Genomic DNA, 24,020 nt, shown 5'->3' on the forward strand with positions numbered 1-24,020 from the left:
AGATAACAGTAGCCAGCACCTCTAAAGCTGCATTCAGTCCAAGTTTGGTGTGAGCTTGGATTTTAAGTTACTGCCCTAGGGACTTATATTCAGTTTTTTTGTCCATTTTACAGGCAGCACGGCGCTCCACAGCTGTCTGAAGCTGCAAGGTTCTGTGTCTGTTAGCCATACTCTGATGCAGCGATAACAACAAAGAGGAAAAAAATGAGGGCAGAGTGCTGCATCCAAGGGTGAAGGAGAGGACAGACGTGGAGATAGAAAAGGCAAGTATAAAGCAAGACAGAGACAACAAGATGGTAAAATAAAGCTGGAGAGAGGGAGGGAGATAGACCAATAGCTGAGCAATGTAGGCAAACTAGCAAAAGCACGATGAAAGAACAGAGACAGAGAACAAGAGCATCCTTATAAAACAAACAAAAAATAGAAACCACAGAAAGATGAGAAAGATGCAGATTTGACTACAGAGCAAACAGCACAGACTAAAACTCACAAAACAGAAGAGATACTGAAGGTGAGAGGTTTAAAACAAAGCTAAAGCTTAGAAAATGATGATTTGCCTTAAAAGAAAAGGGTAGAAAATGAATCTGTGAACAGAAAGTGAATTTTGTCCCTGTCTGTCTTCCAAAGTTTAAAAATGGAGGAAGAAAAACATAGTCCTCACCACAGCTTTATCCCAGATGAGGGACATCCTCTCCTCCACCCCGTTGACACCCTCCGGGATCTGAGTGAAGTCATCCTTGCCAATGGCCTTCTGAGCCACGCTGAAGGTACAGTGAGCACTGCCAGTCACACTCAGGTCTCCACTGGGAGATGAAGAGACATGGAAATACAGGGTTAAAATGGAATTACACCAACACGGCACGCTCTGTGTATTGCAATCACAAGGAAATATGTTTATTTACTTAAGCAGGAAAGGCACAACAAAACAGAACAAGGAATGGGAGCAATTGAAATATGCCTCATGCCAGAGTTTGTTCTCCTAGTGCAAACCGTTACTAATGTTTCCTGTTTCCATATGACGTTCTAACTCACTTACCAGACAAAGTTCAGCAGTTGTGTAACAACTGCTGAACTTTTTTTATCATAAGAAAGGAGAGAAACTCAGAGTTTCAGTTGAATGCATTAATTTAACTCTTACTTAATACAGCAGGGTGGATTTTTCAGAGATAAGCTTTGGACACGTCCACACAGACAAAAGATGTATTAAAGGACACTAAAACATTCCCAAAATCAACAAATAGCTGTCAACACGCATTTCTATCCAAGGACATTCATTAGGAATTGTGCCTGTGTGTGGGAGCTAATTTTTGACTTATTTTTCTTCTTGCCTCCTAATAATGGCCTGGTGAATGCCCTCAAGAATGTGAAGACTAGTATTTCAGCAAAGCATTGTGATTAAATCAGTCATGCTTTATTTGCCACTGTGCCACTACATACAGTATGTTAACCATGGATCTTGTTAGTCTAATCTTGTTATTTCTGTGTGTCTATAGTACTTACAGAAACTAACTAGTGCACATTCAAGTTGGGTCTTTAAATGTCGTTCACTGACAGGCTGAATGTAGTTTGGATAGAAATGTATGTTTGAAATAGTGTGAGACAAGTGACTACCCCGCTTAAATGTACTCTATTGTGTTTTGCCTTGTATTATGTCATCTTTGCACACAACAGTAATATCAGATGATACAACATGATGTGAAATACATGATATAAATGCATGATGTGTTACATCACCTCTCAGCCAAACATAAAAAAGATAAAACATGTCAACAACCTAACTAGAAAAAGGCACTGTGATAAGTACCTGGACAGCAGTGTGTTCAGGTAGTCTGGAGTGGTAGGATCAGGGCTGAGAGGAGGTGATGTTACAAAAGAAGCAGCCTTGGCCCAATTCTTGCTCCAATAATGTGTCCCATCAGTCCCCAGGCTGGCTGTGATTGGCTCCCCAAACACAACATTTCCTGAAGAAGAAATGTTTGTAAAAAAATGCATCAAACCGATTTATTTGAGTGATTCTTGGCATTCTCAAAATCATTAGTTGCATTAATCAAGCCTGATTATTTTATCAACAGTTTAATCTCACTAAAAGCCTTGGTAATTCAAGTGTTTGCAGGAGAGGAACCATGACTAATCTCTGAAAATCCAAACACCACCCTTGGCAATGTGCAAATTTCACTTTGGCTCAACTGTCGTTTAGCCTGTTCTTCCATGCATGATGGGCCGGGGTTTGATTCATGTCACTAACACTTGCCTGCTCTTGTGTCTCTTCATGCTGCTCTGCTCTCACACCTCACTGTCTCATGTGTTTCCTAGTTTAAGGGTTTGGGAATAGCTCCAAGCAAAGGTGTCAAGTCCATAAAGGCACTTAATGGGTGTGTGTGTGACTGCAAGAAGAAGGCCATCTGAGGTCTGCCTGTTCAAACCTCACTTGGCGCTTCAACCAAAGACATCCAAACACACATTCTTCTTCTCTGCCCTCCCCCGTTTTCCCCTTCTATTCTCAAAAATTGTATATTTTACAGTCCATCACAGCCAGGGAGCCCCCACCTCCGCTCTTTCCTGGGGTTGTGAGGAATCGTCTGTGTGAAAGCTGAACCACAGAAAAGATCCATATGACAAAGCTGAAGATTCCTCTGACAATATCCAAAGTCTGTGAACATATGCAGCTTCAGGGAAGAGAGTACAATGATCTTATAAGGGCATATGTGTAGGTGCAGTGATACTGGTGTGTGCATTCCTAACGTCTCAGAAATCAGACAGAAACACGTCAACCAATGAACAGAGCTGAATAACCAAAGAAATATTTAGAGAGGAGAAGACTGAAGCAAATTTCTAAAGCAGTAATTTCTCAATTCAAATGTGGTGCTCTTTTGCCAGATTATACATTATTTTAAAGTCTTGATGGTTTATACTGATTTGAGTACCAACATGTCAATGAGAAATACATGGAAATGCCGTAAAAAATACTTTGAAGTGGAATAAACATCATGTCAAAGATTGCTTGTACTCTACTCATTATACGCAATATCTAAATCACTGCATGCTTTACTCTGAAATTAGATAAATCTTCTAATCTCAAGCAATGTAGCGTATCTGAACTAATAGCAAGGCAAGGCAAGTTTATTTGTATAGCACATTTCAACAACAAGGCAATTCAAAGTGCTTTTAGCATTTCTTTCAAAGATAAAATGCACTCCTTTTAATCTAAGTTCCTTTTTTGTGTTGTAGAATCTGCTGTTGGTGATGCTGTTATTCATTGGTGGGAGAGAAGTTTCACACAATCTTCATGTAAATATCATGTACAATAGTGGAAAACCGGGATGTAAGTAACACTTTTCAGATACAGGTCATTTTAAAAGATAACGTTACAGACAAAAACTAATTTTCATTGTGATCAACAATTCACATGTGTGATCTGTCAATACTAGGTGCTATTTTGTTCAAATGTGGAACGACTTTGGTATAATTTGACTTTGAACAGAAGGCTGTGACCGTCATGAGTTCAATCCAGTCCTTATAACACGGTTTGCTTGTATTTTTCCAGTTCTTTCAGGCTGCATTGAGGAAGCCTGCAAGGACTAACCTAAACTATGCCTTTGTAAGTCCAGCTGGTAAAACAGATTTGTCTCCAAGAAGGCAAAGACATGGCGAGCTTGGCAAGGGCTGGTCCAACCACTCCTCAATTTCCCCAACCACTCATGCTCAAAATGGGGAAACCAGTGGACAGTCCCAAATGAGGTGTAGAAAGGTACCCATGGAACTCTTACATTTCCAGCATTCATCGCTTTGAATAAGACCAAGCTTTTTAAGTCTGACTGGAGTCCAATAATATCTATTATTTTATAATGTACAAATTTGCTCTTACTATCCCTTACTGACCAACCCATGTGATGGACAGTATTCTCTCAAACCTCTTGTTCAAGCTCAATGTCCATGTCCTTTTGCCATGCTATCCTCAGATTCTCACTTTTACCATACAGAGGCTTTGCTGTGACAATGTCCTTATTAATATGTAATTGCAGACATATTATATCCTTTACTTTCATGTTTTGTTACTTTCATCCCGTGTTACTTTCATGCCGGCTTTCCCTTACAACCTGTGATTGCTGCTGGAGTGTACAACATAGCATTAAATTACACTAAACTGAACCCACTACTCATCACACACATAGTTTACAATCTTCTACATTTAGCAGTGAAGTCTAAATGCTGCTCTTTACCTTTCTTCCTAGCCAGTGAGATGATGTCAGCAGCACTCTTGCTCATGACCCTGGTCACGTAGAGAGGACAGTTGGTTTGGCTGGCAATGGTGATGGCACGAAACACCGCCTCTGCCTCCAGCTAGAGAAGGGACAGGACATTGTGGCTGACTTGGAAATGTTTTTCCCATTAGGAGCTTCTCAAATAAACTTCAAATATCTTAACCACAGCAAAATTATGTATTTTTGGAATGTATTATTTGAATAATTCATTTTTAACCAAAACGAGAAGTGGAAGCTTATAATTTTAACATCATAAACCGGTGAGGTTAGGGATTTATTATATTACATTTAGTTCATAAGGTAGTTAAAAGTAATTTTAATGAGGCAAGAAAAAAAAAATGCTGGCACCTGTCATTTAATTGTGATTACAGTTACATTTCTGAAAGTCAGTTGTGAAAGTCAATTCATAAGAGTCAGTGAGCAAACAAACAATCAACTTCCACGAAGAAATGGTAAAAAATAACGTTGCGAGAAGAAGGCCAAGCATAACTCCAGATGTGACGACTGTCTCCTACATGTGTTTTGTGGTTTGCAAGGTGATGTAAACACTTCAGACAATTATTGTGTTCTAGTCCACAAGCTCAACCTGGCTCCAATAAGCAATAAATTAAAACCATAAAGGACACCGGACATTGATAAAACACTAATCCAACTTGGCCTCTGATCAATTAAATCATGTTACCAAGCTTTTGATTCTTAAGACTCTGCTTAACTGCATGACACTATGAGACTGTGTGAGACAGCTTCACTCTAACTGCACCAGAGAGCGGAAAATCCCTGTCAGGCTAAAGGCAGACAAGTTGCTGAGTTGAGAGCATGGCTTTCATTTTGTTGTTTGTTGAGAAAACAATAGCAGCAACAATTGGGGGAAACCAGAGAGTTTTCACCCAACGCCTCTAATGTGTCTGAAACCACATGTGTGTAACAGGAACAATCTGTGTGTGAAGACAAGTTCAGGAACGTCATCACAACAATTTGACCCTGCTTATATGTGGCCATGTTTACACTGCAAAAAGCTGCTTGTACATTTTATTTATTTTACTTAAATTGTCTCTTGAGATTGAATTCTCCTAACAAAACTGGCAGCACATTTATGTTACACATGCCAACACAGAGTTGACATTCACTGAAGGAGGAAGATCATCGAGAGGACAGATATCTAAAAGACTTTAAAACACAATATCTCAATAAAAAAACTAAAGGCGTGTGCAAAAAACAATCATACTTGCACACATCAGTCTTTACACAAACAAAATAATTAGTGTATAGGTGCAGTATGTGTGTTTTACCTCTTCTGGCCTGCTCAGCACATGTCCCTCTGGTCCAGTGATACCCATCTGCAGCATACGGGCCTGCTCCTGTTGAACAAACATACAGCAAGTACCCTGTTAGCAGCTGCTTAGTTCATAGATACATGCAGACCTATAGTATATGCATAGACACACAACCACAGACATTATTCCCAACAGAGAATTCAATTTTTTTTATTTTTTTTTAAAATTAAACTGGAAAGTTGACCAGGTGTGAATGCTCAGGCTGATGTGAGGTTTTAGTCACACTCTGAAATGATGTTCTGCTTCTGTTTCTTTCTGCCTGTGTGAGGAGTGTGTAAGGACGTGAGCAGCAGCTTTATCATCTGGGTCAGGCCACACACAGAGGATCGTGGGAATCTAAAGGATTTCGAGGGTCTCTGTATAGATGTAGACTCACCTCTCAAAATTTCTGACAGTTTGGTTAGCCAGAAAGTTGCTCTGGCAGTAGATCCCTATGCAATTTGTTACAAAAGCTAATGCACTAGGCTAATGATTATTTTTAAGTTGGACTCAGAGACAAGCATTTGAGATCATAAGCTTTAGGAGGCTCGTGTTGCTTGCTCCCATATATGTCATTTGCCTGAATCTCTACAGCAGAGGTGATGGGTAAAATACTCAAATCTTCCTAACCCTATGTATCCTTGATAGGAAAATATCTTTCAAAACTGCTGTTAAGACACACAAAATCACTACTAAGGCCCAACCTTTGTGGGGAAATGCAATGTATTGTATTTCTGGGGAGAAAATGAAGTTGGAAGTCTGAGGTTTCCTTAAGTAAGCATCTGGTGGCCATTAGAGGAACTGCAGCTTAAGGCACTTAGTTGCAGCGGTTTCAGCACTTATCCATGGTGGTTGTCACAACATGTGGCCTGTTACAACATGTCCTCTGTACCAGCACTAACAGCATTTATCACAAACAAATCTAAGGCCTCTCTGTCTCAGCAGCTTTTAAGTAAATTCAAGCCATGACATAATCTAGGAATTTAGACATTTTTGGTTTAAAAGATGATGGAAATCAGACTCCTTCAAAGTCCAACACTCAGTGACAGGATCCAGGCATGGTCTAGAGCTCTGACTAATACCAACCCTCTTAATCCACCAACTATTACGGTCCATTCACTTTCATTTGTCCACAATACGTCACAGCCCTGTATAAACTACACCCACGCATTAGTGTCCTACAGGAAACATATTCTCCCTCTCATCAGTGACAGTGTGTTTAGTCTGTAGGTAGTAGAGATGCACTGCGATAGGGCCCTACTATAAAGGTGAACTAAACTGAGATAAATCACACTAAAGCTAAAAGAGATCACACACTTGGACATGAGACAAGTAATTAAAGACAGACTAAGAAAGAAGGAGGAGACAAGAGAAGAGGAGGAAGAAAAAAATGTTTAAGAGTGGTATCTGTCGGTTTATTTATGGTAATTTTTACCTCAGCGATGATCTCGCCATTCTCAGCATGGACCTGAGCGATGCCTCCCCTCTCTGCCAAGAAGGTAAAGACTTCATAGAGCTGGATAAAGAAAAAGACAGTGAAATTACATTTTTAGTCTTCAAGAATCAGACTCTCGTTTTTATCCTAGGGGTCACCCTTGAGCCACAATTTAAAAGAAGCCCACAATTTACATGATGTCTACTACGACACACACACTGCAATTATTGTGTGTGGTCTCCAGAAACAGTTAAACTCATGTGGGATGAGCCGCAGTAGTTGTTAGTTTGCTGCACCACAGTTCCTCAGCGAGCTGCATGACATCAGTTTTTCAAGCTGCACTATTTCAGTTGCCTCATGTGTTCCTTTGACCAAACGAATTAGTTACAGCTGCATGAGAAACACGGAGAGTCCTGCCTTACACTGTCTGGACTTACACTTTTTCTGCTAGGACTTATGAACTCTTGCTATACATCACAGGCTACAAGTTACATAAGGACAAGGTATTTAAAGGGAGATAAAAATAGATGAATGTTTTTCTGAAACTATACTTAAAGCTAGGGTTCTTACATATTATGGTGAACACCAACTGAAGGTCATAATTTAATCACTTTTTTAAACACTGAATCACTGCTAAGCTATTGCCAAATGTTTGTGCTTATTAAAGATCCAGTTTAACAGCAGGTCAGCAGTGACTAATTCAGTGAAATCAAGATAATTCCACCTCTGTAGCTACATGTTTGGGATTTTTCTAGTGTGCACCACATTAAAGTTATTGTACCTCACTGTTGCTCATCTGGTAGTAGTCCTTGTAAGCCATGTAGACCTGGAAAGAGTTCACTCCTGTAAAAAAACAACATTAGGAAGAAAGTATGTAAAAAAAAATGCTACTTATGTCCCCCTAAAAGGGCAAATAACCAGAATGTAGTCATTATAAGGTATAATTTGAGTCTAATCTTGCAACATTATCAGATTTTTTGGGAAGGAGGTTTGCTTATTTTCCTGCCAGAACACATGACTTTTATTAATTAGTTATACAGTAAATGCTTCTGTGGTTACATTTTACAGCACCAAGGAAACTACATTCAAATTTGTCATGACCTTTTACTGTTGTAGGTTATCATCACCTGTGATCTTGAGCTACTTATTTTTAACTACTGCAAATACAATACTAACATCTTGAACAACAATAAAAAAGGAATCATTTTTGTTGTTGTATATCACTTTAATTTCATGTATTGCTCCCTCTAATCTTTGATTCACCATTTTTCTGTATCCTAAAAACACTAACTACACTCTGTCTTTATCTTTCAACAAACATAAAAACCAAAACAACTTTAAAAATACTTTTTTTAAAAAAAAAAAAAAAAGTACTATATATATATATATATTTCATTCTCAAATTAAAAGAACTACAGACAATCACTCCCTTAAGTAGTTGTAATGTGACGCCATCACAGCCTACCTTTATCCTTGATGAGGTTATCCACCTCCTGCTTTACACTATCGTTCCAGTGGGTGATATCCACATGGAGGGAGTAGTCGCAGCAGGTCTTTTCATCAGCCCACTGCCTCCACTGGTCATAGGCCTCCATCAGGCTGCTGCCTGCCTCCGGGATCACATGGTCCACTGGAGGAGATGAATGGTAGAAGAGAGAGCAGAGAGGGATGAAGGGATGAGGGGAGGATGAAAGTTTGTAGGGAGAAAAGGGTTTTAGGAGAGGAGACAGAGCCGGGCGGGGACAGTCACACATGGGGAGATGAAGACAGGGTGATGACAGGATTTGTCTGCTGGTGTTTCTACTTTCTCCCTGTGTACTTTATCTTGCATAATCAGCTGTCTGTCTGTGTTTCTGCTCAGCCAGTGGGGACCAACTTTGTCAGATGTCACAGTGAATTTGTACGACTTTGTCTGGGGTATGGGTGTCTTTGAAAAATTTGGGGCCACTTCAGCAGTGGATGTCAGACTTTTGGTTTTTGTTATGTCACCACAATCAATCTCATAGCTTTGAGTCCAGCACTAAAGAGCAATGGATTTTTCATAATGGGATTTGGAAAGAGTAAAGAAACATAATATTGGAAATATTGGCAGTAAAATCAAACCTCTCTGCTGAAACATATCTTTCAACAATACATGCACACTAAAATTACAAATATAATATAGACATGGGTTCTGACATATTCATTTGCATAATTTACTGTGTATATTTGAGAACAAAGAGTACATGTTTTTCTGTGTGCATGCCTGTAAGGTGAAGACAGTCTCTTTTCACTGAAATTATTCATGGACAAAGTAAATCCTCATTGTACACAACAGTATCACCATACACAGAATATCCTGCCCCATCTTACTCAGCTCTAACAAAATAAGGCCGCCTGCTGGCTTGCCACCTGACTAGCTTCTTTATCTCATTAAAGACGACCCAATCTGCTTATGCTGTTCTTTGCATGTTAATGGGATAGAGCTGGCAACGGCAATCACATAAAAAGACACTTTTGTTTACAACGCCAACCGTCTAAACTACTTTTTTTTTTGCCGTGACACAAACACAACATCATCTGTTAGCGTAGAAAGACATATACAGTATACAATACACACAGGCAGATACAACCCACAGTACATGTTTTCACTTTCTCACTCACACATCACCCACTGGAATATAATCCCTCTATGAATGGAGCCGATGAATAGGGCTCACTACAGTAGCACGCCTGTTAGTGAATGTGTGTGCTTGAACACAGAGCCACACTGGCACACAAGCAGCAAAGTAGCAGCCAGCTCAAAAGAAGTTAATGGTATTAATGAGACTTTGGTATCTACCAGCTGTTGGCTGTGATAGCGTCTGGTCTCTGAGCGGCATTAACCACACAAACACACACTTATAAACCTTTACTGTACAAAGACACACTGCTGCTCTATTTCCGTGGGAGCAATCTTTCACTCTGTGGCCCCCTTTCCCCAATCCCACCCCCCCCCTACACTGAGTCTTTTGTATGGTCCTATTTTGGAGAGCTGCCCATAATAGACCAAAATCGCTTCTCCCTCCTTTCTCTTTTCCTTTGTTGGGGTCTTGTCCATCCCTCCTCTTCTTTTTATCCCATCTTTTTCGCTTTTTTTCCCTCCTCTATCTGAAACAAGCTTTGCCCTCACTCAGCCTCACTGTGTGAACTTTTTCTTTTCGGCCCTTACCGATCATGGTTGTACCCCCGGCAAGAGCAGCCTTTGATCCCTGAGCAAAGTCATCCACGGTTGTTGTTCCACGGTACGGCATCTGGAAGTGGGTGTGGATGTCAATGCCACCGGGGATCACCATCTTCCCATTGGCCTCGATGGTCTTCACCCCACCGGGCACGATCAGATTGTCGCCGATCTGCCTGTCAAGTGCAGATGATGCCGTCAGACACACAGTATGAAATATTACTACTGAAGATGTTTTGACAGCAGTTCCTAGGCATAATAGGACTTCTACAATATACTGAGATGATCCATATATTCAAATGACCTTGATGTATTTTCAATTGAGTAAAAAATTGTCCAGGATGTGGTCAATTTCTCTGTCAACCCTAATGAGCATATTATTTGATGAATACGATATTGGAATGATTTGAGCGGAAACAATTATTGATTATTTGATTAGTTTAAAGTCCATTCACAGAAAATTACTCAGCACCTACTGTGATAACTGATTAATCATCATTTTTCAAGCACAAATACCAAACAGTACCTTGTTTCAGCTTCTCTTTCAGCAACTGTGAGTATTTGTCAAATTTCTCTTTTTGTAGAATTGTATATTGAATGGCTTTGGGTTTTGAACTATTGATCAGATAAAACAAGCTATTTGAATATGTCACTTTGACTTCTGGGATATTGTGTTGGGTATTTTTTGATTACAAGAAAATAATTAAGATTAATGAATCATGAAAATAAGAGGTTTGACAAAAATTCATATTTGTGTTTGTGTCCTAGCTTTTATTTTGACACTATTTCCAGCATAATACAAACCAAACTACCAAAATAAAGTTCTTGACTTTAAAGTCACAGCAAAACAAAGTCAGCTGAGTTTGAAGCAGCACATTGCCCCCATGTCAACACATCAACGTTTCACCCCTGTTAAAAAAAAACAAAAAACACTGCTGGCCAGATTTTATAAAGGAGACAAGCCAGACAGACACACAGGCAGGCAGAAGCCAATGTCTCTGTGAGTTTGCCAACAGCCTAATGGTCCACCAGGCATTTAGGCGTTTATTATGCAACTCCAGGCCAGGGTACCTCTCTCTGTGCTGCCTCACTGAAGGGCAGAGGGGACAAAAGGCCTCCACTAGAAAATCAAGTGAGCAGGACAGGGGGGGACGAGTGAGAGAGAGGACAGACAGGGGAATTCACCCGAAGTACCCTGGCCTCATCTGATGGGGTGGGGACATGCTCTTAGTAGCACATAACATTGGGACTAGAATGGTTGTTATCACCCTAATCATTACCCAGATATGGTGTAAGTGATCCCATTTTTGGTTCATTTTGACAAATAGGACACAATGTACATGATCGATCGATCGTTTCTATTTAGTTTCCTTAAACTTGATTCTGGAGGAAGAGTTAATACGCTGTTATATTTAGTTGGGGTTGATATCGAGGGCAATATTTGGACTTGAAGTGAAGGCCAAAAAGTTCTCAAAAGTTTTCTTTAAAAAACCATCAAAAATATAACAAGGGGAACCAAAATTTTCCTTTAACCTTTACATAAATTCATCTGGCTAACCATGCAATGGAAGGTCAGAATATCTCTCTGAGCATTTTGCACTTTACATTTCTGTAACAGCAATCTGCACTCTCATAAGAAAGATGCAGTTAAATATGAGAAAGGAAAGAGAACAGATGAATAAACTGGACTAAAAGATAGTAAATGGATGATGAGCCTGCGAGTGGAGGGATGAAAGCAAAAGGGAATGGATAAGAGCAGAGCAGAAAGGGGGACAGTGGAGGACTTACTTAATGAGGCCATCCTCCATGTAGATATCGGCATGGAAGGACTGGTCATCGTTCACAATCCGCCCACCTTTGATCAGAAGCCTGTCGCTCTGTAGAGAAAAAAGATGGGGGGATGGAGGGACAGGACAGAGAAGGAAAAATGTTATGATTTGCTTAACAAAGACCCAGTTTGGCTTGAAACACTGTCGAGAAAAGCCCAATTGGATGAATATCTACTATGCCAGAGCCAATCTGTTCTATATTTAGAACTGCCCAAAGCTTCTCTATATCTCTGTACTGTAGTTAGATTATATCCATCTTTTTCCACCCAGAAAAGATGAACAATGTCTCCTTCATTCAGTCATTCATTCACAGCAGGGAAGAGACGAGGCATGTTTGTAACTCTTGTCCTATGTAAATACACCAGACACAGTTTACCTATGGACCACCCTGTTGGTCTGTCTGCCCAGGTCTCAATGTTTTTGCCTGGCTTTTGTCGGGACATTTTCTCAATTTCTTGGACAAATGTGTCCATCAAATAGTATAAGTTAAGTTACCCGCACTGCTCTGATGCTCATTCTGCCCTTTGACTAGCACAAAATTATTCAGGATTAAATTTCTGTTATGTAAACATAGGCTTTATAAGATTAAGTTAATTGAATACAGAAATGAGGCTCACAGAGTCCTCAGTATGTAGCAGTTAAATCACAAAATTATGAATATTACTGTAAATATAGGTTAAGGAAAAGCTATTCATTAATAATAATCATAATAAAACTCTATTTGTGTAGCCCTTCTCTTTACAAAGGAAAAGGAAAAAGCACACAAATGCAAGTAAAAACTAGAAATGGAATCATAAAACACAAGGATAATAAAATAATCCTAAAGGTAGATAAGAATACAGAATTCGCTGAAGCCTTTACTCAGCATGGTGTCCTTTAAAATGACCTGAACCAGTCATGCTGATAACATTTGGGTGGTTGACAAGTTTGCTGTTGGAAGCAGCTTTTAAGGCCTGATCTTGGATTAACATCTTAACCATGTACATCCAGATTTTGTTATGCAACAAAACTAACTGTGGATGTTATTTTCTCAGTAGAATGCAATTATCCAGACCTTCTGCAATTGCAAAAATATTGATTATCGACCATTTAATGAGGCAGGATTTCTATATTCTACATGAGAAAATAACGATCCTTATCACTGAATGTAATGCATGCATCCTGCTTTGGTGCAGGAAAATGAAGCGCATCTGAGGAGCCTTCAACTTCACATCCCGTAATGTGGTCTGATCTGGGCGTTGCCATGACGCCACACAGTCAGACATGAAATCTGCTGCTGCCACTGCACCACGGACTGACTCTGGCAGGCCGTTGCCATGGCAACGGGCTGACTGCAGGGAGAGAGACTGGAGAGGAGACTGGGCGCCTGGTTTTGCTGACTTGTTGGAGAGCTGGATGAGTGAGCAACTGGCTGTCGAACAGGGTGGAGGGCTGCATGGATAGAGGGGAGTTGTTGGTGGGTTGACTGGGTGATATATGGACAAACTGTTTAAGATGCTGGTTAATTGACTGGCGATATGATGAATGCTAAAAAAGATTTTAGTTACAACTTCTTAAATGAGAATGTTTTTCTTTGTCTTATATGATTGACTTTCTTTGGGTTTTGGACTGTTTTTCACCTTGGGCTTTGTATTTTTTTTAAATTTTATTTTATAGACCATGTGATTAAGCAGATTTATCAATAATGAAAATAATTGTTGGTTGCAGCCCTAGTAACGTCCAAAAAACATGCTACTGTGCAGCGTAGGATTGGATGAGATTCTTTGAAGCTTCTTCAAAGAGTGGAGCCTTTTTTTCTGCCAATTCTAACCGTATAACCATCTGCTATAAAAGGTCAATTCCTTGAAATGTGTGTCCCTGACTGAAATTTATCAATTTTATTCAACAACAATTCTGGTAATCAAGATTTGTTTCAATTCTCTGTTATATTATGGCATTATAAGGAAAATGCTTTTGGGATTCAGGCTGTTTTTGGAACAAATCAAGCCATTTCATGATGTCACCTTTGGCTCTGGGAATTTGTGCAGTACATTGTTCTGTTTTTTTTGTGACATTGCATATATTAAATGACAGATAAATTAAATGGTAACCAAAGTAAACCATGCATCATTCTGGTACAACAAATGTCTTTCTATATTATATTTAGGTCCACGTTTATGACATAGCTACTTTTATGGAATAAATATAATATTAGATTGTACCCTAAACAAACATATTCTTGGTTGTAAATTCACACTCTGTAAAATGACAGGGCTCAGTTCCCAGCCATGCAAAGAAAGACAGACTTCCATAATCTCTCATCAGCACATGTGCGCAGTGATTTAACACCCCTGGCTGTGGACCCAGTGTTTCATCAATGGGATGAACTGCAGCTACTCCTTCACACCTCAGATAAAAAGGAAAGAAAAAAAACATAATACAGTTTTGTATATAGCTCAAATAGCACAAGCCCAATACCTGCTGTGCTCCAAACACACACAATGTGTATATTCTTGTGTCTTTGCGTTTGATGTGATGGAGTAGTGTGAAGCAGAGCCCAGATCCTTCCCAGGCAACCACACCCTGAACACATTACACACAGTCATCAGTGACTGGAACAGCACCAGCATACATCATACTGTAGAGCACGCTGCCCTAAAACTATCGCTCATTAGCTCAGAGATCCTTCCAAAGCAGAACACTCTTCCACTGCTTCACCGCCCTGCAGTATCTTATTATGAACTTGAAGACAGTGTTCATATACTCATAGCTTCCTTAACCTCTTTAACAGGAGTACTGTAATATGATTCCAGGTCTGATGTGAATAAAAAGATACTTTGGATATAATCAAACTCAGACCCTTTAAATCCATTAACTGCGACAATTACTTGTTCCATAGTAGAAATGACCCAAAACTGAATAGAAGAGTATATAACATGACACAATTCATGGATTACTTCATTAGTTAATCAGCAAAAAGTGAATTGACAACTATTCTGACATGTGATTCATTGTTTCAGTTTTGTATCAAGCAAAAACATTCGCTGGTTCCAGCTTCTCAGATTCGCTGCTTTTCTCAGTTTCTATCATTGTAAATTGAATATCTTTGCAGGCTCTGGGAAATATGCAACAACAAAACAAAAAAAACAATTGACAAATTTGCATGGCTACATGTACCAAATAGTGGATATTGTTGCTGTATTGTTGTACTAATGTTTCCAATTGCTCTGCATGGTTTGTAGACTGTCTTGAGAATGCTTATTTTCTTGCTATTGTCTTAACGACATCTTGTTGTCTTCTGTCTGTAATTTCAAACCAGTTGTCTTCTGTCTGTAATTTCTAACCACTTCATTGGTTTCAGAACATCTTGCCAAAGGATTGCAGTTAAAAATTAGCCAGCTGGCTAACACTGGCACATTTACAGAAATGTTAATTAAAGTGCATTGTCCTTTTGAATAAACACATGGATGGAAGGAAATGAATTGCAAACTTCTAGCATTCACTGGAAGTTTAAAATGAGAATACTGCACAATCAAACAGTAGTTTCCATGCATAAAATTTATTATTATGATTATCAATTAATTGTTTAAGTCATTGATTAAATCGAAAGTGGGAAATTCTGCTGTTTGGTATCATTGTAAACTCAATAGCACTGGGTTTTGGATAGTTGGTCGGACAAAACAAGCAATTTAAAGACAAAACCATTTATTTTTTTCCTTAACGATTTCTTCATTAATGAAAAAAGAATTGATGAAAATGAAAATAATCAGCAGTTCCAGCCCTTATACAATAATAATGGAGTTCCACTCAGCAATACAGACCTGCTGTCATCAGCTGCACCAGACAAGTAGACTTTTAATGTGATTTACAACACTGCAGTGCTTTAACAGTCTCTCTTGCTCTCTCGCACACACACATATTTGTCTCGGGCAATTTCTGCCCACTCTCCCCACTAGTCTATAAAAGCATGCAAGAGACCAAAATCATTTAAAAATCAATGGCTCTCCATTTTCATTACAACCCAGCAACTCTCAGTCTGCCGATTTCCTCATTGGTGCATTTGCCAGTGACATAAAATGTGTTAAAATGTATAACGTCAACAACTTAAATCATTTTTCAAAAATATAACAGTACAGATCATTTGAATGGCAACAAGCATGTCCAAACTGTCACAGAATTTCAGGGACACATAGAGAAACTTAAATCTAAGTAGCGTTTGGCAAGGCAATGCAGACCGAACTGTCAAGACTTTTCAAAGACACACTATCTGACACAGGAGTTTTGTCATTAACACTCATAGACTGCATTTCATAAATCGAAATGCAGACACAACATCCTTTGTGGCTTTTACTGGAATCTATGACAAACAGCTTGAATTGTCGCGTTTGCCAGCGCTCATGTCATCTGACCACAAGCAGCAATATGTTACAATTCAACGTTTCATAGAAAATATAACAAGTGACAGCATGATGTTTCCCAATGTTGCCACAGTTATGTAGTTAATGTGTGCCAAAAGACTGTTTATGTTTCAGAATTTATTCAGGGTTTCCATCAATTTGGAGAAATTGAAGGGATTTGTAAGCATATCTGCCTTTTTTGACTATTTAAAAAAAAAAAAGAGGGATACAACGTGGGGCAAAATTTGATTTTATTGTACAGTAGGTGGGGATATCGTGTACGGGCACCTTGGTCAATCATGCCACCAAAGTTTTTGTAATGTCACATTATAACACTTTTCTTCTCAATATAACAAAACACAAACTCTTGTGATAGTGCCATAGTGACACTGCTGGAGTTAAACTGTCTGTGCTACGATTTGGTTATGGGAACAAATCTAACCATTTGTTCAAACATTAACGAAACAGCACCATCCACATAATGAACAAATACCACAGAACATACCAATGTTCTGTGGTATTTGGATGATTTAATGGCATGATGTGGCTCTAGTGGTATTCACATGACCAAATCCTGACTCTGAGATGGGACTGTATAATCACTACTGCTTCAAGATGGTGGATTCAGGTAAATACAATATCATAGTGAACGTATTAGTGATGTGCAACCAATGACAGGCTTTTATCTGACAGGCCTTGGAGAGAAACAAGAGCAATGGCTGCATATAAAGCCTTATTGTGCTGTTATTACATTGCAATCACGTCTTTGTAGTGACTTTGTTTGGGAAAGGTGCCTGTTTTCACACATGTTGTGGTGAACATATGATCTGACCACAGATACTAGGCATCAATATCAGTCGATTCTTGCCCACACTTCCCCTGGAATCCTTGTTGGACAAACTAGCTCATATTCCCTACCTTGTTTTAAAGCCTCAGTGTTTTTCTTGGTGTCTGCCCCCCACAATAAAAACCAGGAAAGGGGATATACAAACACTGTTCAAGACACAAGTATCTCAGATGCCACTGGTCAGAATTTCATAAAGTTTCCAGGAATGATGCATGTGGTCCTTTCATTCTAGCATTTTGAAAATGTACTGACTGGCTGCAGTTTGGGACTAGAAAGTTTGTCTGTATATCATATAATATTATGCCAGTCACTGGATTTTCATGGAACTTTAGGGAACAATGCATCTCTGTTCATGGATTTTGAAGTAATCAAAGTAAAAGAATTCCCAAATTTTACACAACTCTGCCCTGCACCCATGCAGGGGACTGCAAAAAAATTTCTTGATCCATTCAGAGTTTCAATCATTCAAATTTGGACTGGAAGAGCCAACTAACTGACCAGACAGACTGAAAACTGTGATTCTTTTGGTTTCCCAGAATAAGCAGCTACTGTACAGTGGTGAGGGACAGCATGTACAACCATGCTGAACATCCTATCTGTCTAAAAGGCCCACCCAAATGTTCAGGAAAATACAACAAAGTGAAGTATTTGCTACAATTTGTTTGTTCTATGCTTATATTCTGTTAATCTCATGTCAAAATGCAACAATATAAAACCATGACACGTCACAGGTGTTTGAATCACATCCGTTTGTCATTCGCTCATATCCAGAAAGTGACTTGGTAACATATTTATTTTGGAGATTTTTTTTTTCTTTAATTTAAATTAGGTAAAATATTTATGTTTAGAGATTTATATTAGTTTAAAATGCTAGAAAAAAATACTATTCCTGTTTAAGTGCATGATTTGATGGCGAGTTAGAACATTCACAGACACAGACATCAATGATGATGTTGATCCTGATTTGTTCTGACCTTCCAGGGTCACTAACCATGTCCTCGTTTGTCAATCATGTCACTGTTAATGCATCCAGTTTTTGGAAGGGGAAAAAGTCTCACTGGATGAGCTGCACCCAGTCAGTAGTCACTAACAATAATGAACTGTAGCATGCTCACAGAATGTTAATGGAACGTGTTAATGCCCTGTTAAATTAATGCTAAGATTAGTAGGCAGTAGGCTTAGCTGTTACTAGCCTATAAAAACAAAACACACTGCGCATCTCTATAAAAGATCCAATGAAGTCCAGTCAAACTTTTTTCAGTTGGTCTTAATGATGGAAACATGGAATGATGGAAACATGGAAAATAATTGCAGCACTGACAGCTTGAAAGGTCATCAATGTTTTTTTTTGTGAGGTTCTTGGATTGTTTTGTGGATAACAGATACAACGCTTTGACTGTGACTGTGACTGTGTTTAGCTGGAAACAATGCCAACATTTAATTGTTAGTGGGGGTGTTTATGATTCCCAGTGTGACAAATGTTTCTTACTCATCTTTACTTCCATATGTGTACTTGCTTACGTGTGTGCGGGTGAAATTTTGGCGCTGGTTAAAGAGTAGAGGATTTGGTGTTTATCTACTGTAAGTCACAGAGGGCAGGATTTTATCAACAGTCCTGGAGTCGACAAATTAAAACAGTTGAAGGAGGATTAGCTTTAACACAAACATCACGCAGGATCACAACTGCCTGAGATCAACTACAAAGCTCTGTCAAAAGTCTGTCCCGATTTGAAACATAAGAAATCAGCAGGGCTTATAAAACTGTGTGTTCTGGCTCTTTTCATGCATTTAAAGGTTGGAAGTCTTACAAGAAAAAAATCATTAAAACTTTTTTACCTGCCTCAACTGCATCTTACTTCTAGTTCTGACAAGTTCGTTTGATACATTTCTGACAGCGAAGTCAAGTAAAGTCCAGGTTGGAAAAATATCTTGTCATTCAACTCTGAAAAAAAAAAAACAAAGCACCGAAAATAAAGCACCTCTCACAGCGCAGGAAACTGTCATTTTCTGTTACACAAGCCAGCAGTAATCAAAAATAGACGGCAGGATGTTGCTCTTGTACTACTACGCTGATATCCAGTGACAACTTTTTTCCACTTCCACCAGACTGGAGGGGGGAAGTGCTCATAAACTGGGCCGAAAATTTCTAATAGCCACTCCTCGGTGCTTAAGTGGGAATAGTCCTGGAAAACACCACAGCTACAAAACAGGCCAAAGGGGCTGTGAGGATATTAGTGGAGACCTCCATTTGATGTGACAGAGACCTTTGTGTGGGTGGAGAGAGCAGCAGGGAGGCAGGCAGGGACCAATGGAAGAGGGAAGTCATCCTGAATGTGCACCAGTGCCTCTGCTTCAGCCTTGTTGCCTAGCGAGCAAAAATATTTACTCTTCACCCAAAACTGCACTGGGATTTTTTTCACATTCTGGAAAATGAAAACAATGAGACTTATCAATCTAAATTAATTGTGGAGAGTCCTGCCAACTGAGATCACAGAGAGATCCTGCTTGTCTGGAATGTGGATCTTGTGATAGGCTGGAGTAGCATAACCATTTAAAACCATGGTGACAAAAAAAAAAAAAAAGAAACAATCTGGAGTTTGAGAAGGGTTTGTAAGTGAGTATGACTGCTCATTTAAGTGTGTCAGATCGTATCCCCACATAAGAAAGCAAACAGGAGTTGTATTTTCCTGCCATCACAACTGTATGCTGGTCGCCATGGTGAGTTGCACGGCAACGTCTGGGTGGCCACAGGGTGTTTTGTTTGCACTCAAGCCCGCTACGCTGCAGCCTGCGTGGCGATGGTACAGTCTGGTGTGGCGGAGCCCTGTTTTGTGGTGTGTCAACAGGGGTAACGGGTTTAATTTCCCAGGCAGAGCCGCTGTCTGCCGGCCCTGTTTCATGCCCACAGATGTTCATTCCAGCTGGAGGGGATTACTGATGACATGTACCAGCCTGGAAGAACACTGAGGCTGCTGTGAACGAGTATGAGGGAAGGGAAGAACCACACCTAAAAATCTGACAGAGCCACTCTGGCAGAGAGCAGATGTAAGGAAACAGCTGGAATAGAGTGGACATGCATGGAAATACAGTAGGAAAGTCTGGGAAGGAGAGGATTGTTATAAATACAGTATTTAAGGTCCTTGTGTGTCAGTATGTGTCTTAACACAAGATTTTATGGCCGCAGCACTTCATGGAGAGTTATTTGTCAAAAACCGCTTTTGAATCCTCTTTTAAACTTCCACCCTGATGAAAGCAAAATAGCCAGAAACATTTGGTGAATAAAGCATTGTGGAACTGGAGAAGAAATGGGCGACGTGTTTTAATCTGGATGGACTTGCACTGGTCTGCACCTTGCCATATGAGTGTTCTCAAAGTAAAAACTTGTTGAAGACCACTTTTTAAACCTACAGGCAGTGAGCATTTGATGCTCAGAAGAAAAAAAAATTGATGATATATTGATGATAGCATGAGGCCATTTCCATCACCATTATATGACTAATGATGGTGTGTAGAAATACAGAAATAGAGTTTCCATTCTGTTAATTTATAATCCTTAAGATCTGTATTCTGCAATTACCTCTGTATATAGTAGTTTTCATTATTACTGGCAGAGTCCACCTCTCCCGCGTTGGATTCAAATTGTGTTTTGACGACATTTACATGGAACAATTCATGCTGACTGGACATGATAAGGAAGTCGATATCCTGTGTTTTTGTAATTGAATCATAAATTCTGTATTACTAATGAAACTGTTGACTGTGTTCTTTAAAACAACATGACATGTTGAATTTTCTCAGTTTGTTTGGTTGCACTATTAACAGATGCGTGAGTTCCCCTGTTGTATTTCTGAGTAGCCATTAAAGGTGTGTTTGCTGCCCCCAGTGGTTGATACAAGCATAATTTCAAACGGAACACAGACCTTTATAATTAAGGGCATTTTCAAACCTGCATTGGTCTATCTAGTTGAATCAGACTGTGGTTCGGTGTCCCCCTTGTTACGATTTGTTTGAGCAGATCTGAACCCAGCAATCATACTCAGGTGTGAGACCCTGAAGAGAAACCGACCTTAATCTGACCCAACTACAAAGCGTACTCTGCAAGTTTGAGCTAAATGGCTCCCGTAGCCAGGAACGCTTTGCATACTTTGATGCAGATGAGCGAAATCATCAGTTTCTAGCAACTAGCTGGAGAATGAATCTTGGCCTGACATGGACTAGCAACAAAGTGTGTTGCCTTGATTGATATTTGGGCATATAGGACCTGCTTCAGGACCTTCTTACTGTATTTACGTTTTCACTCCTGCCCAAGACACATCTAACCAATGAGTAGAGTGAACGTGCTCACATGGCTTTTAGTAATACATTTTGGTTAGCTTGAATTTATACCTGTGTGAAAAGAAACCAAACCATGTAGAAAACGTAAAAAGTTTACCAACTTAACCGCTAATTTAACATAGGTTTGAAAACGCCCTAAAACACACTTGCCACAACCACGAGTAGGCAAAGGTGTCACGACATTAACCAAGGATGAAATCTTAATGATTAATGAGTTTGTCACTCGTGTTACCAATCTTTCCAGGGAGATATCTTGCCTCCGTGTCAAACTACTAGAAGGTGAAAAATTGTATCTTGGTGAGTCTAATGCTCTCAGTTGTAGCATCACCCACTAATTTGGCCTGAGGAGATGGGCGTTATTAGACACATAAAATCATGCCTTCTGAAGATCTAACACCCCAAAAATCTCATATAAAAGCAGACCAAAAAAGGAAAAAGGGGATCGTTAAATTAAAATTTCCATCCCTATAATGACTGTGAAATATGCATTGGAAAATCATGGCCTACTTTAGCATATTATAGAAACATGCCCTACTTTAAAGAGTAATGACATTAAGAGACCAAAATTATGGATGCAGAATACAAGATCTTTACAGGCCAAAGCTACCACAGTCTTCACCCCTGTGGTTGTAATAGCAACTGAGGAGACGAGACAAAGGCTGTGTCTCCCACAGCCGAGCAACACACCCCTGACTGCAGCCCGAGCTGCAACAATGAAAACTGGCAGGCATTTCAGACTCACACACACATACAGACAGAGAGAGAGGGGGGGGGAGAGAGGGAGAGGGAGTGGGCTGCTAGTTTTATCTGCAGTTGTAACACACACCAGCACCCAGCTGGCTCACTGTGTAACACCAGCCTGCCCTGAATTCAACCTCTAACGGAGTCTGAATCTTTCTCCTTCTTGTGATGCAGAAAAAGAGGCACCCCTTCACAAGGCCGGTTTATCACAGCTCATCACAAATAGGCGTGTATTTGCCCCCCCTCTCCTTTCCTCCTCTCACTCTCCTCTGCACCAGCCTGCAACATGAACAGTGCAGTGGCCCATGTCTGCAGGGGACAGCTTTCATTTTTAACAGTAAAATGAATAAACCCTTTTGTGGAAAAAATGAGCTTATGTGCAAGAATAGTGAATTATTTTACACCATACTTACTTTTGTGCAATTATTTGCCAAAGAAGAGCCTCGGGACAATGTGATAAGGATATAGTATAGTAATGTCACTAAAACACTGTGCATCAAAATGGCACAAAAAGCTCACTGAGTAGGGGATTAACATCGGTTTTCAATAGCCTGCCATTTGAGTGATCAATTAGGCCCGAAATAATCTCCATGAGAGAGAAAGGGTTGAGAAGATTCCTGTCAAAATGGCTAAAACATGATTTTAATGGCTTCAAATGAATTGGAAAAATTCTTTTTTTTCAAATACAGGGAAAATGCACGGGCAATTAATGGCCTGTAATGCACATTCATGCAATAATATAACGATTTGCTATCAAAAAGAATTAAAAATGAATCTTTAAGTACGATCTTAAACCATAAACTAAAAGATATGCACATCAGACAGCAGAAACATTACAGTGATTATTATATGGGCGAGCCGGCTCGTCACACGCATGGATCCCCTCAACAAAGAAGATGCGGGACACCTTTAAGAAAACGCCTTATCTCCCTGTCTGACTGTCACTGTGTCATGCTATTTCATCGTGCGTATTTTTTCCAGCGGCTTCCTGCAGGATGAAGTCTGAAAATAGACATAAGAATTATAATCCCTACTGGTGCTCGTTGAGGATCCACAGCCGAGTCAGCGCAAAAAAACACTAATAAAGCAGTGATTTCGCAAAAGCAGGCATCAAGAGTTCCCACATCCAATGAAGCGTAAATAACTCTTACTCACTGTGATCTTTGGGATATTCTTTTTTCCTTGATAAGACATTTTTCGTTCGATTCCACCTTTAAATCACGATTTAAGAAACGGTATTCCCTCTTTACTGGATGCTGCAGCGGCCCTCGCCTGGATGGGAGCTTCAGGGAATGGTCGCCCCTCTGTCAGTGCGATGTATAGTGCCTCGCAGACTGTTATAGGAGCGTCAATGGTCCAGTCACCCGACCGGCCCCTCCCTCAATAGGCTCAATTGGAAAGAAACAGTGTCGCAATCTTTCCACCGGAGGGCGCAGTGGAGCAGCTGGTGAGCAGACTGCAGCCCCCCAGTTATCATCCAGTTGTCTGCATTACTGAGCTGTCAGACATTTTTTCTTGCACATAAACAACATATATCAGATGTACAGTCGTCATTGTTGACCTCAGATCAGATTGTATTGCCTCATATATATAACAAATTACTCTAAACTAGCTGTCTTAAAATTCACCTGTCTGTAGTTTATTCTATTACAGAGTATCACAAAGTCACATAGGAGATTAATT

At 39.7% G+C, this 24,020-nt stretch overlaps 1 protein-coding gene across 3 annotated transcripts in view; it reads right to left on the reverse strand.

The window, feature by feature from the left end:
- The window catches only part of dpysl3 (dihydropyrimidinase like 3), a 41,263-nt gene that overhangs the window by 9,797 nt on the left and 7,446 nt on the right, over positions 1-24,020 (reverse strand). For 2 of the 3 annotated variants that reach the window (XM_067608524.1, XM_067608523.1), the window contains exons 2-10: positions 11,998-12,086; positions 10,201-10,385; positions 8,476-8,640; positions 7,792-7,853; positions 7,011-7,091; positions 5,552-5,620; positions 4,221-4,341; positions 1,805-1,961; positions 662-803 (exon numbers count right to left, since the gene is read on the reverse strand). In XM_067608524.1, coding sequence (XP_067464625.1) covers positions 662-803; positions 1,805-1,961; positions 4,221-4,341; positions 5,552-5,620; positions 7,011-7,091; positions 7,792-7,853; positions 8,476-8,640; positions 10,201-10,385; positions 11,998-12,086 — 1,071 coding nt within the window. Of the gene's footprint in view, positions 1-661; positions 804-1,804; positions 1,962-4,220; positions 4,342-5,551; positions 5,621-7,010; positions 7,092-7,791; positions 7,854-8,475; positions 8,641-10,200; positions 10,386-11,997; positions 12,087-23,492; positions 23,680-24,020 lie in introns of those variants that run through there. The other variant, XM_067608525.1, reaches the window with a different exon arrangement.

This window comes from Thunnus thynnus, chromosome 13 (assembly GCF_963924715.1).
Source record: "Thunnus thynnus chromosome 13, fThuThy2.1, whole genome shotgun sequence".
Classification (NCBI taxonomy): domain Eukaryota; kingdom Metazoa; phylum Chordata; class Actinopteri; order Scombriformes; family Scombridae; genus Thunnus; species Thunnus thynnus.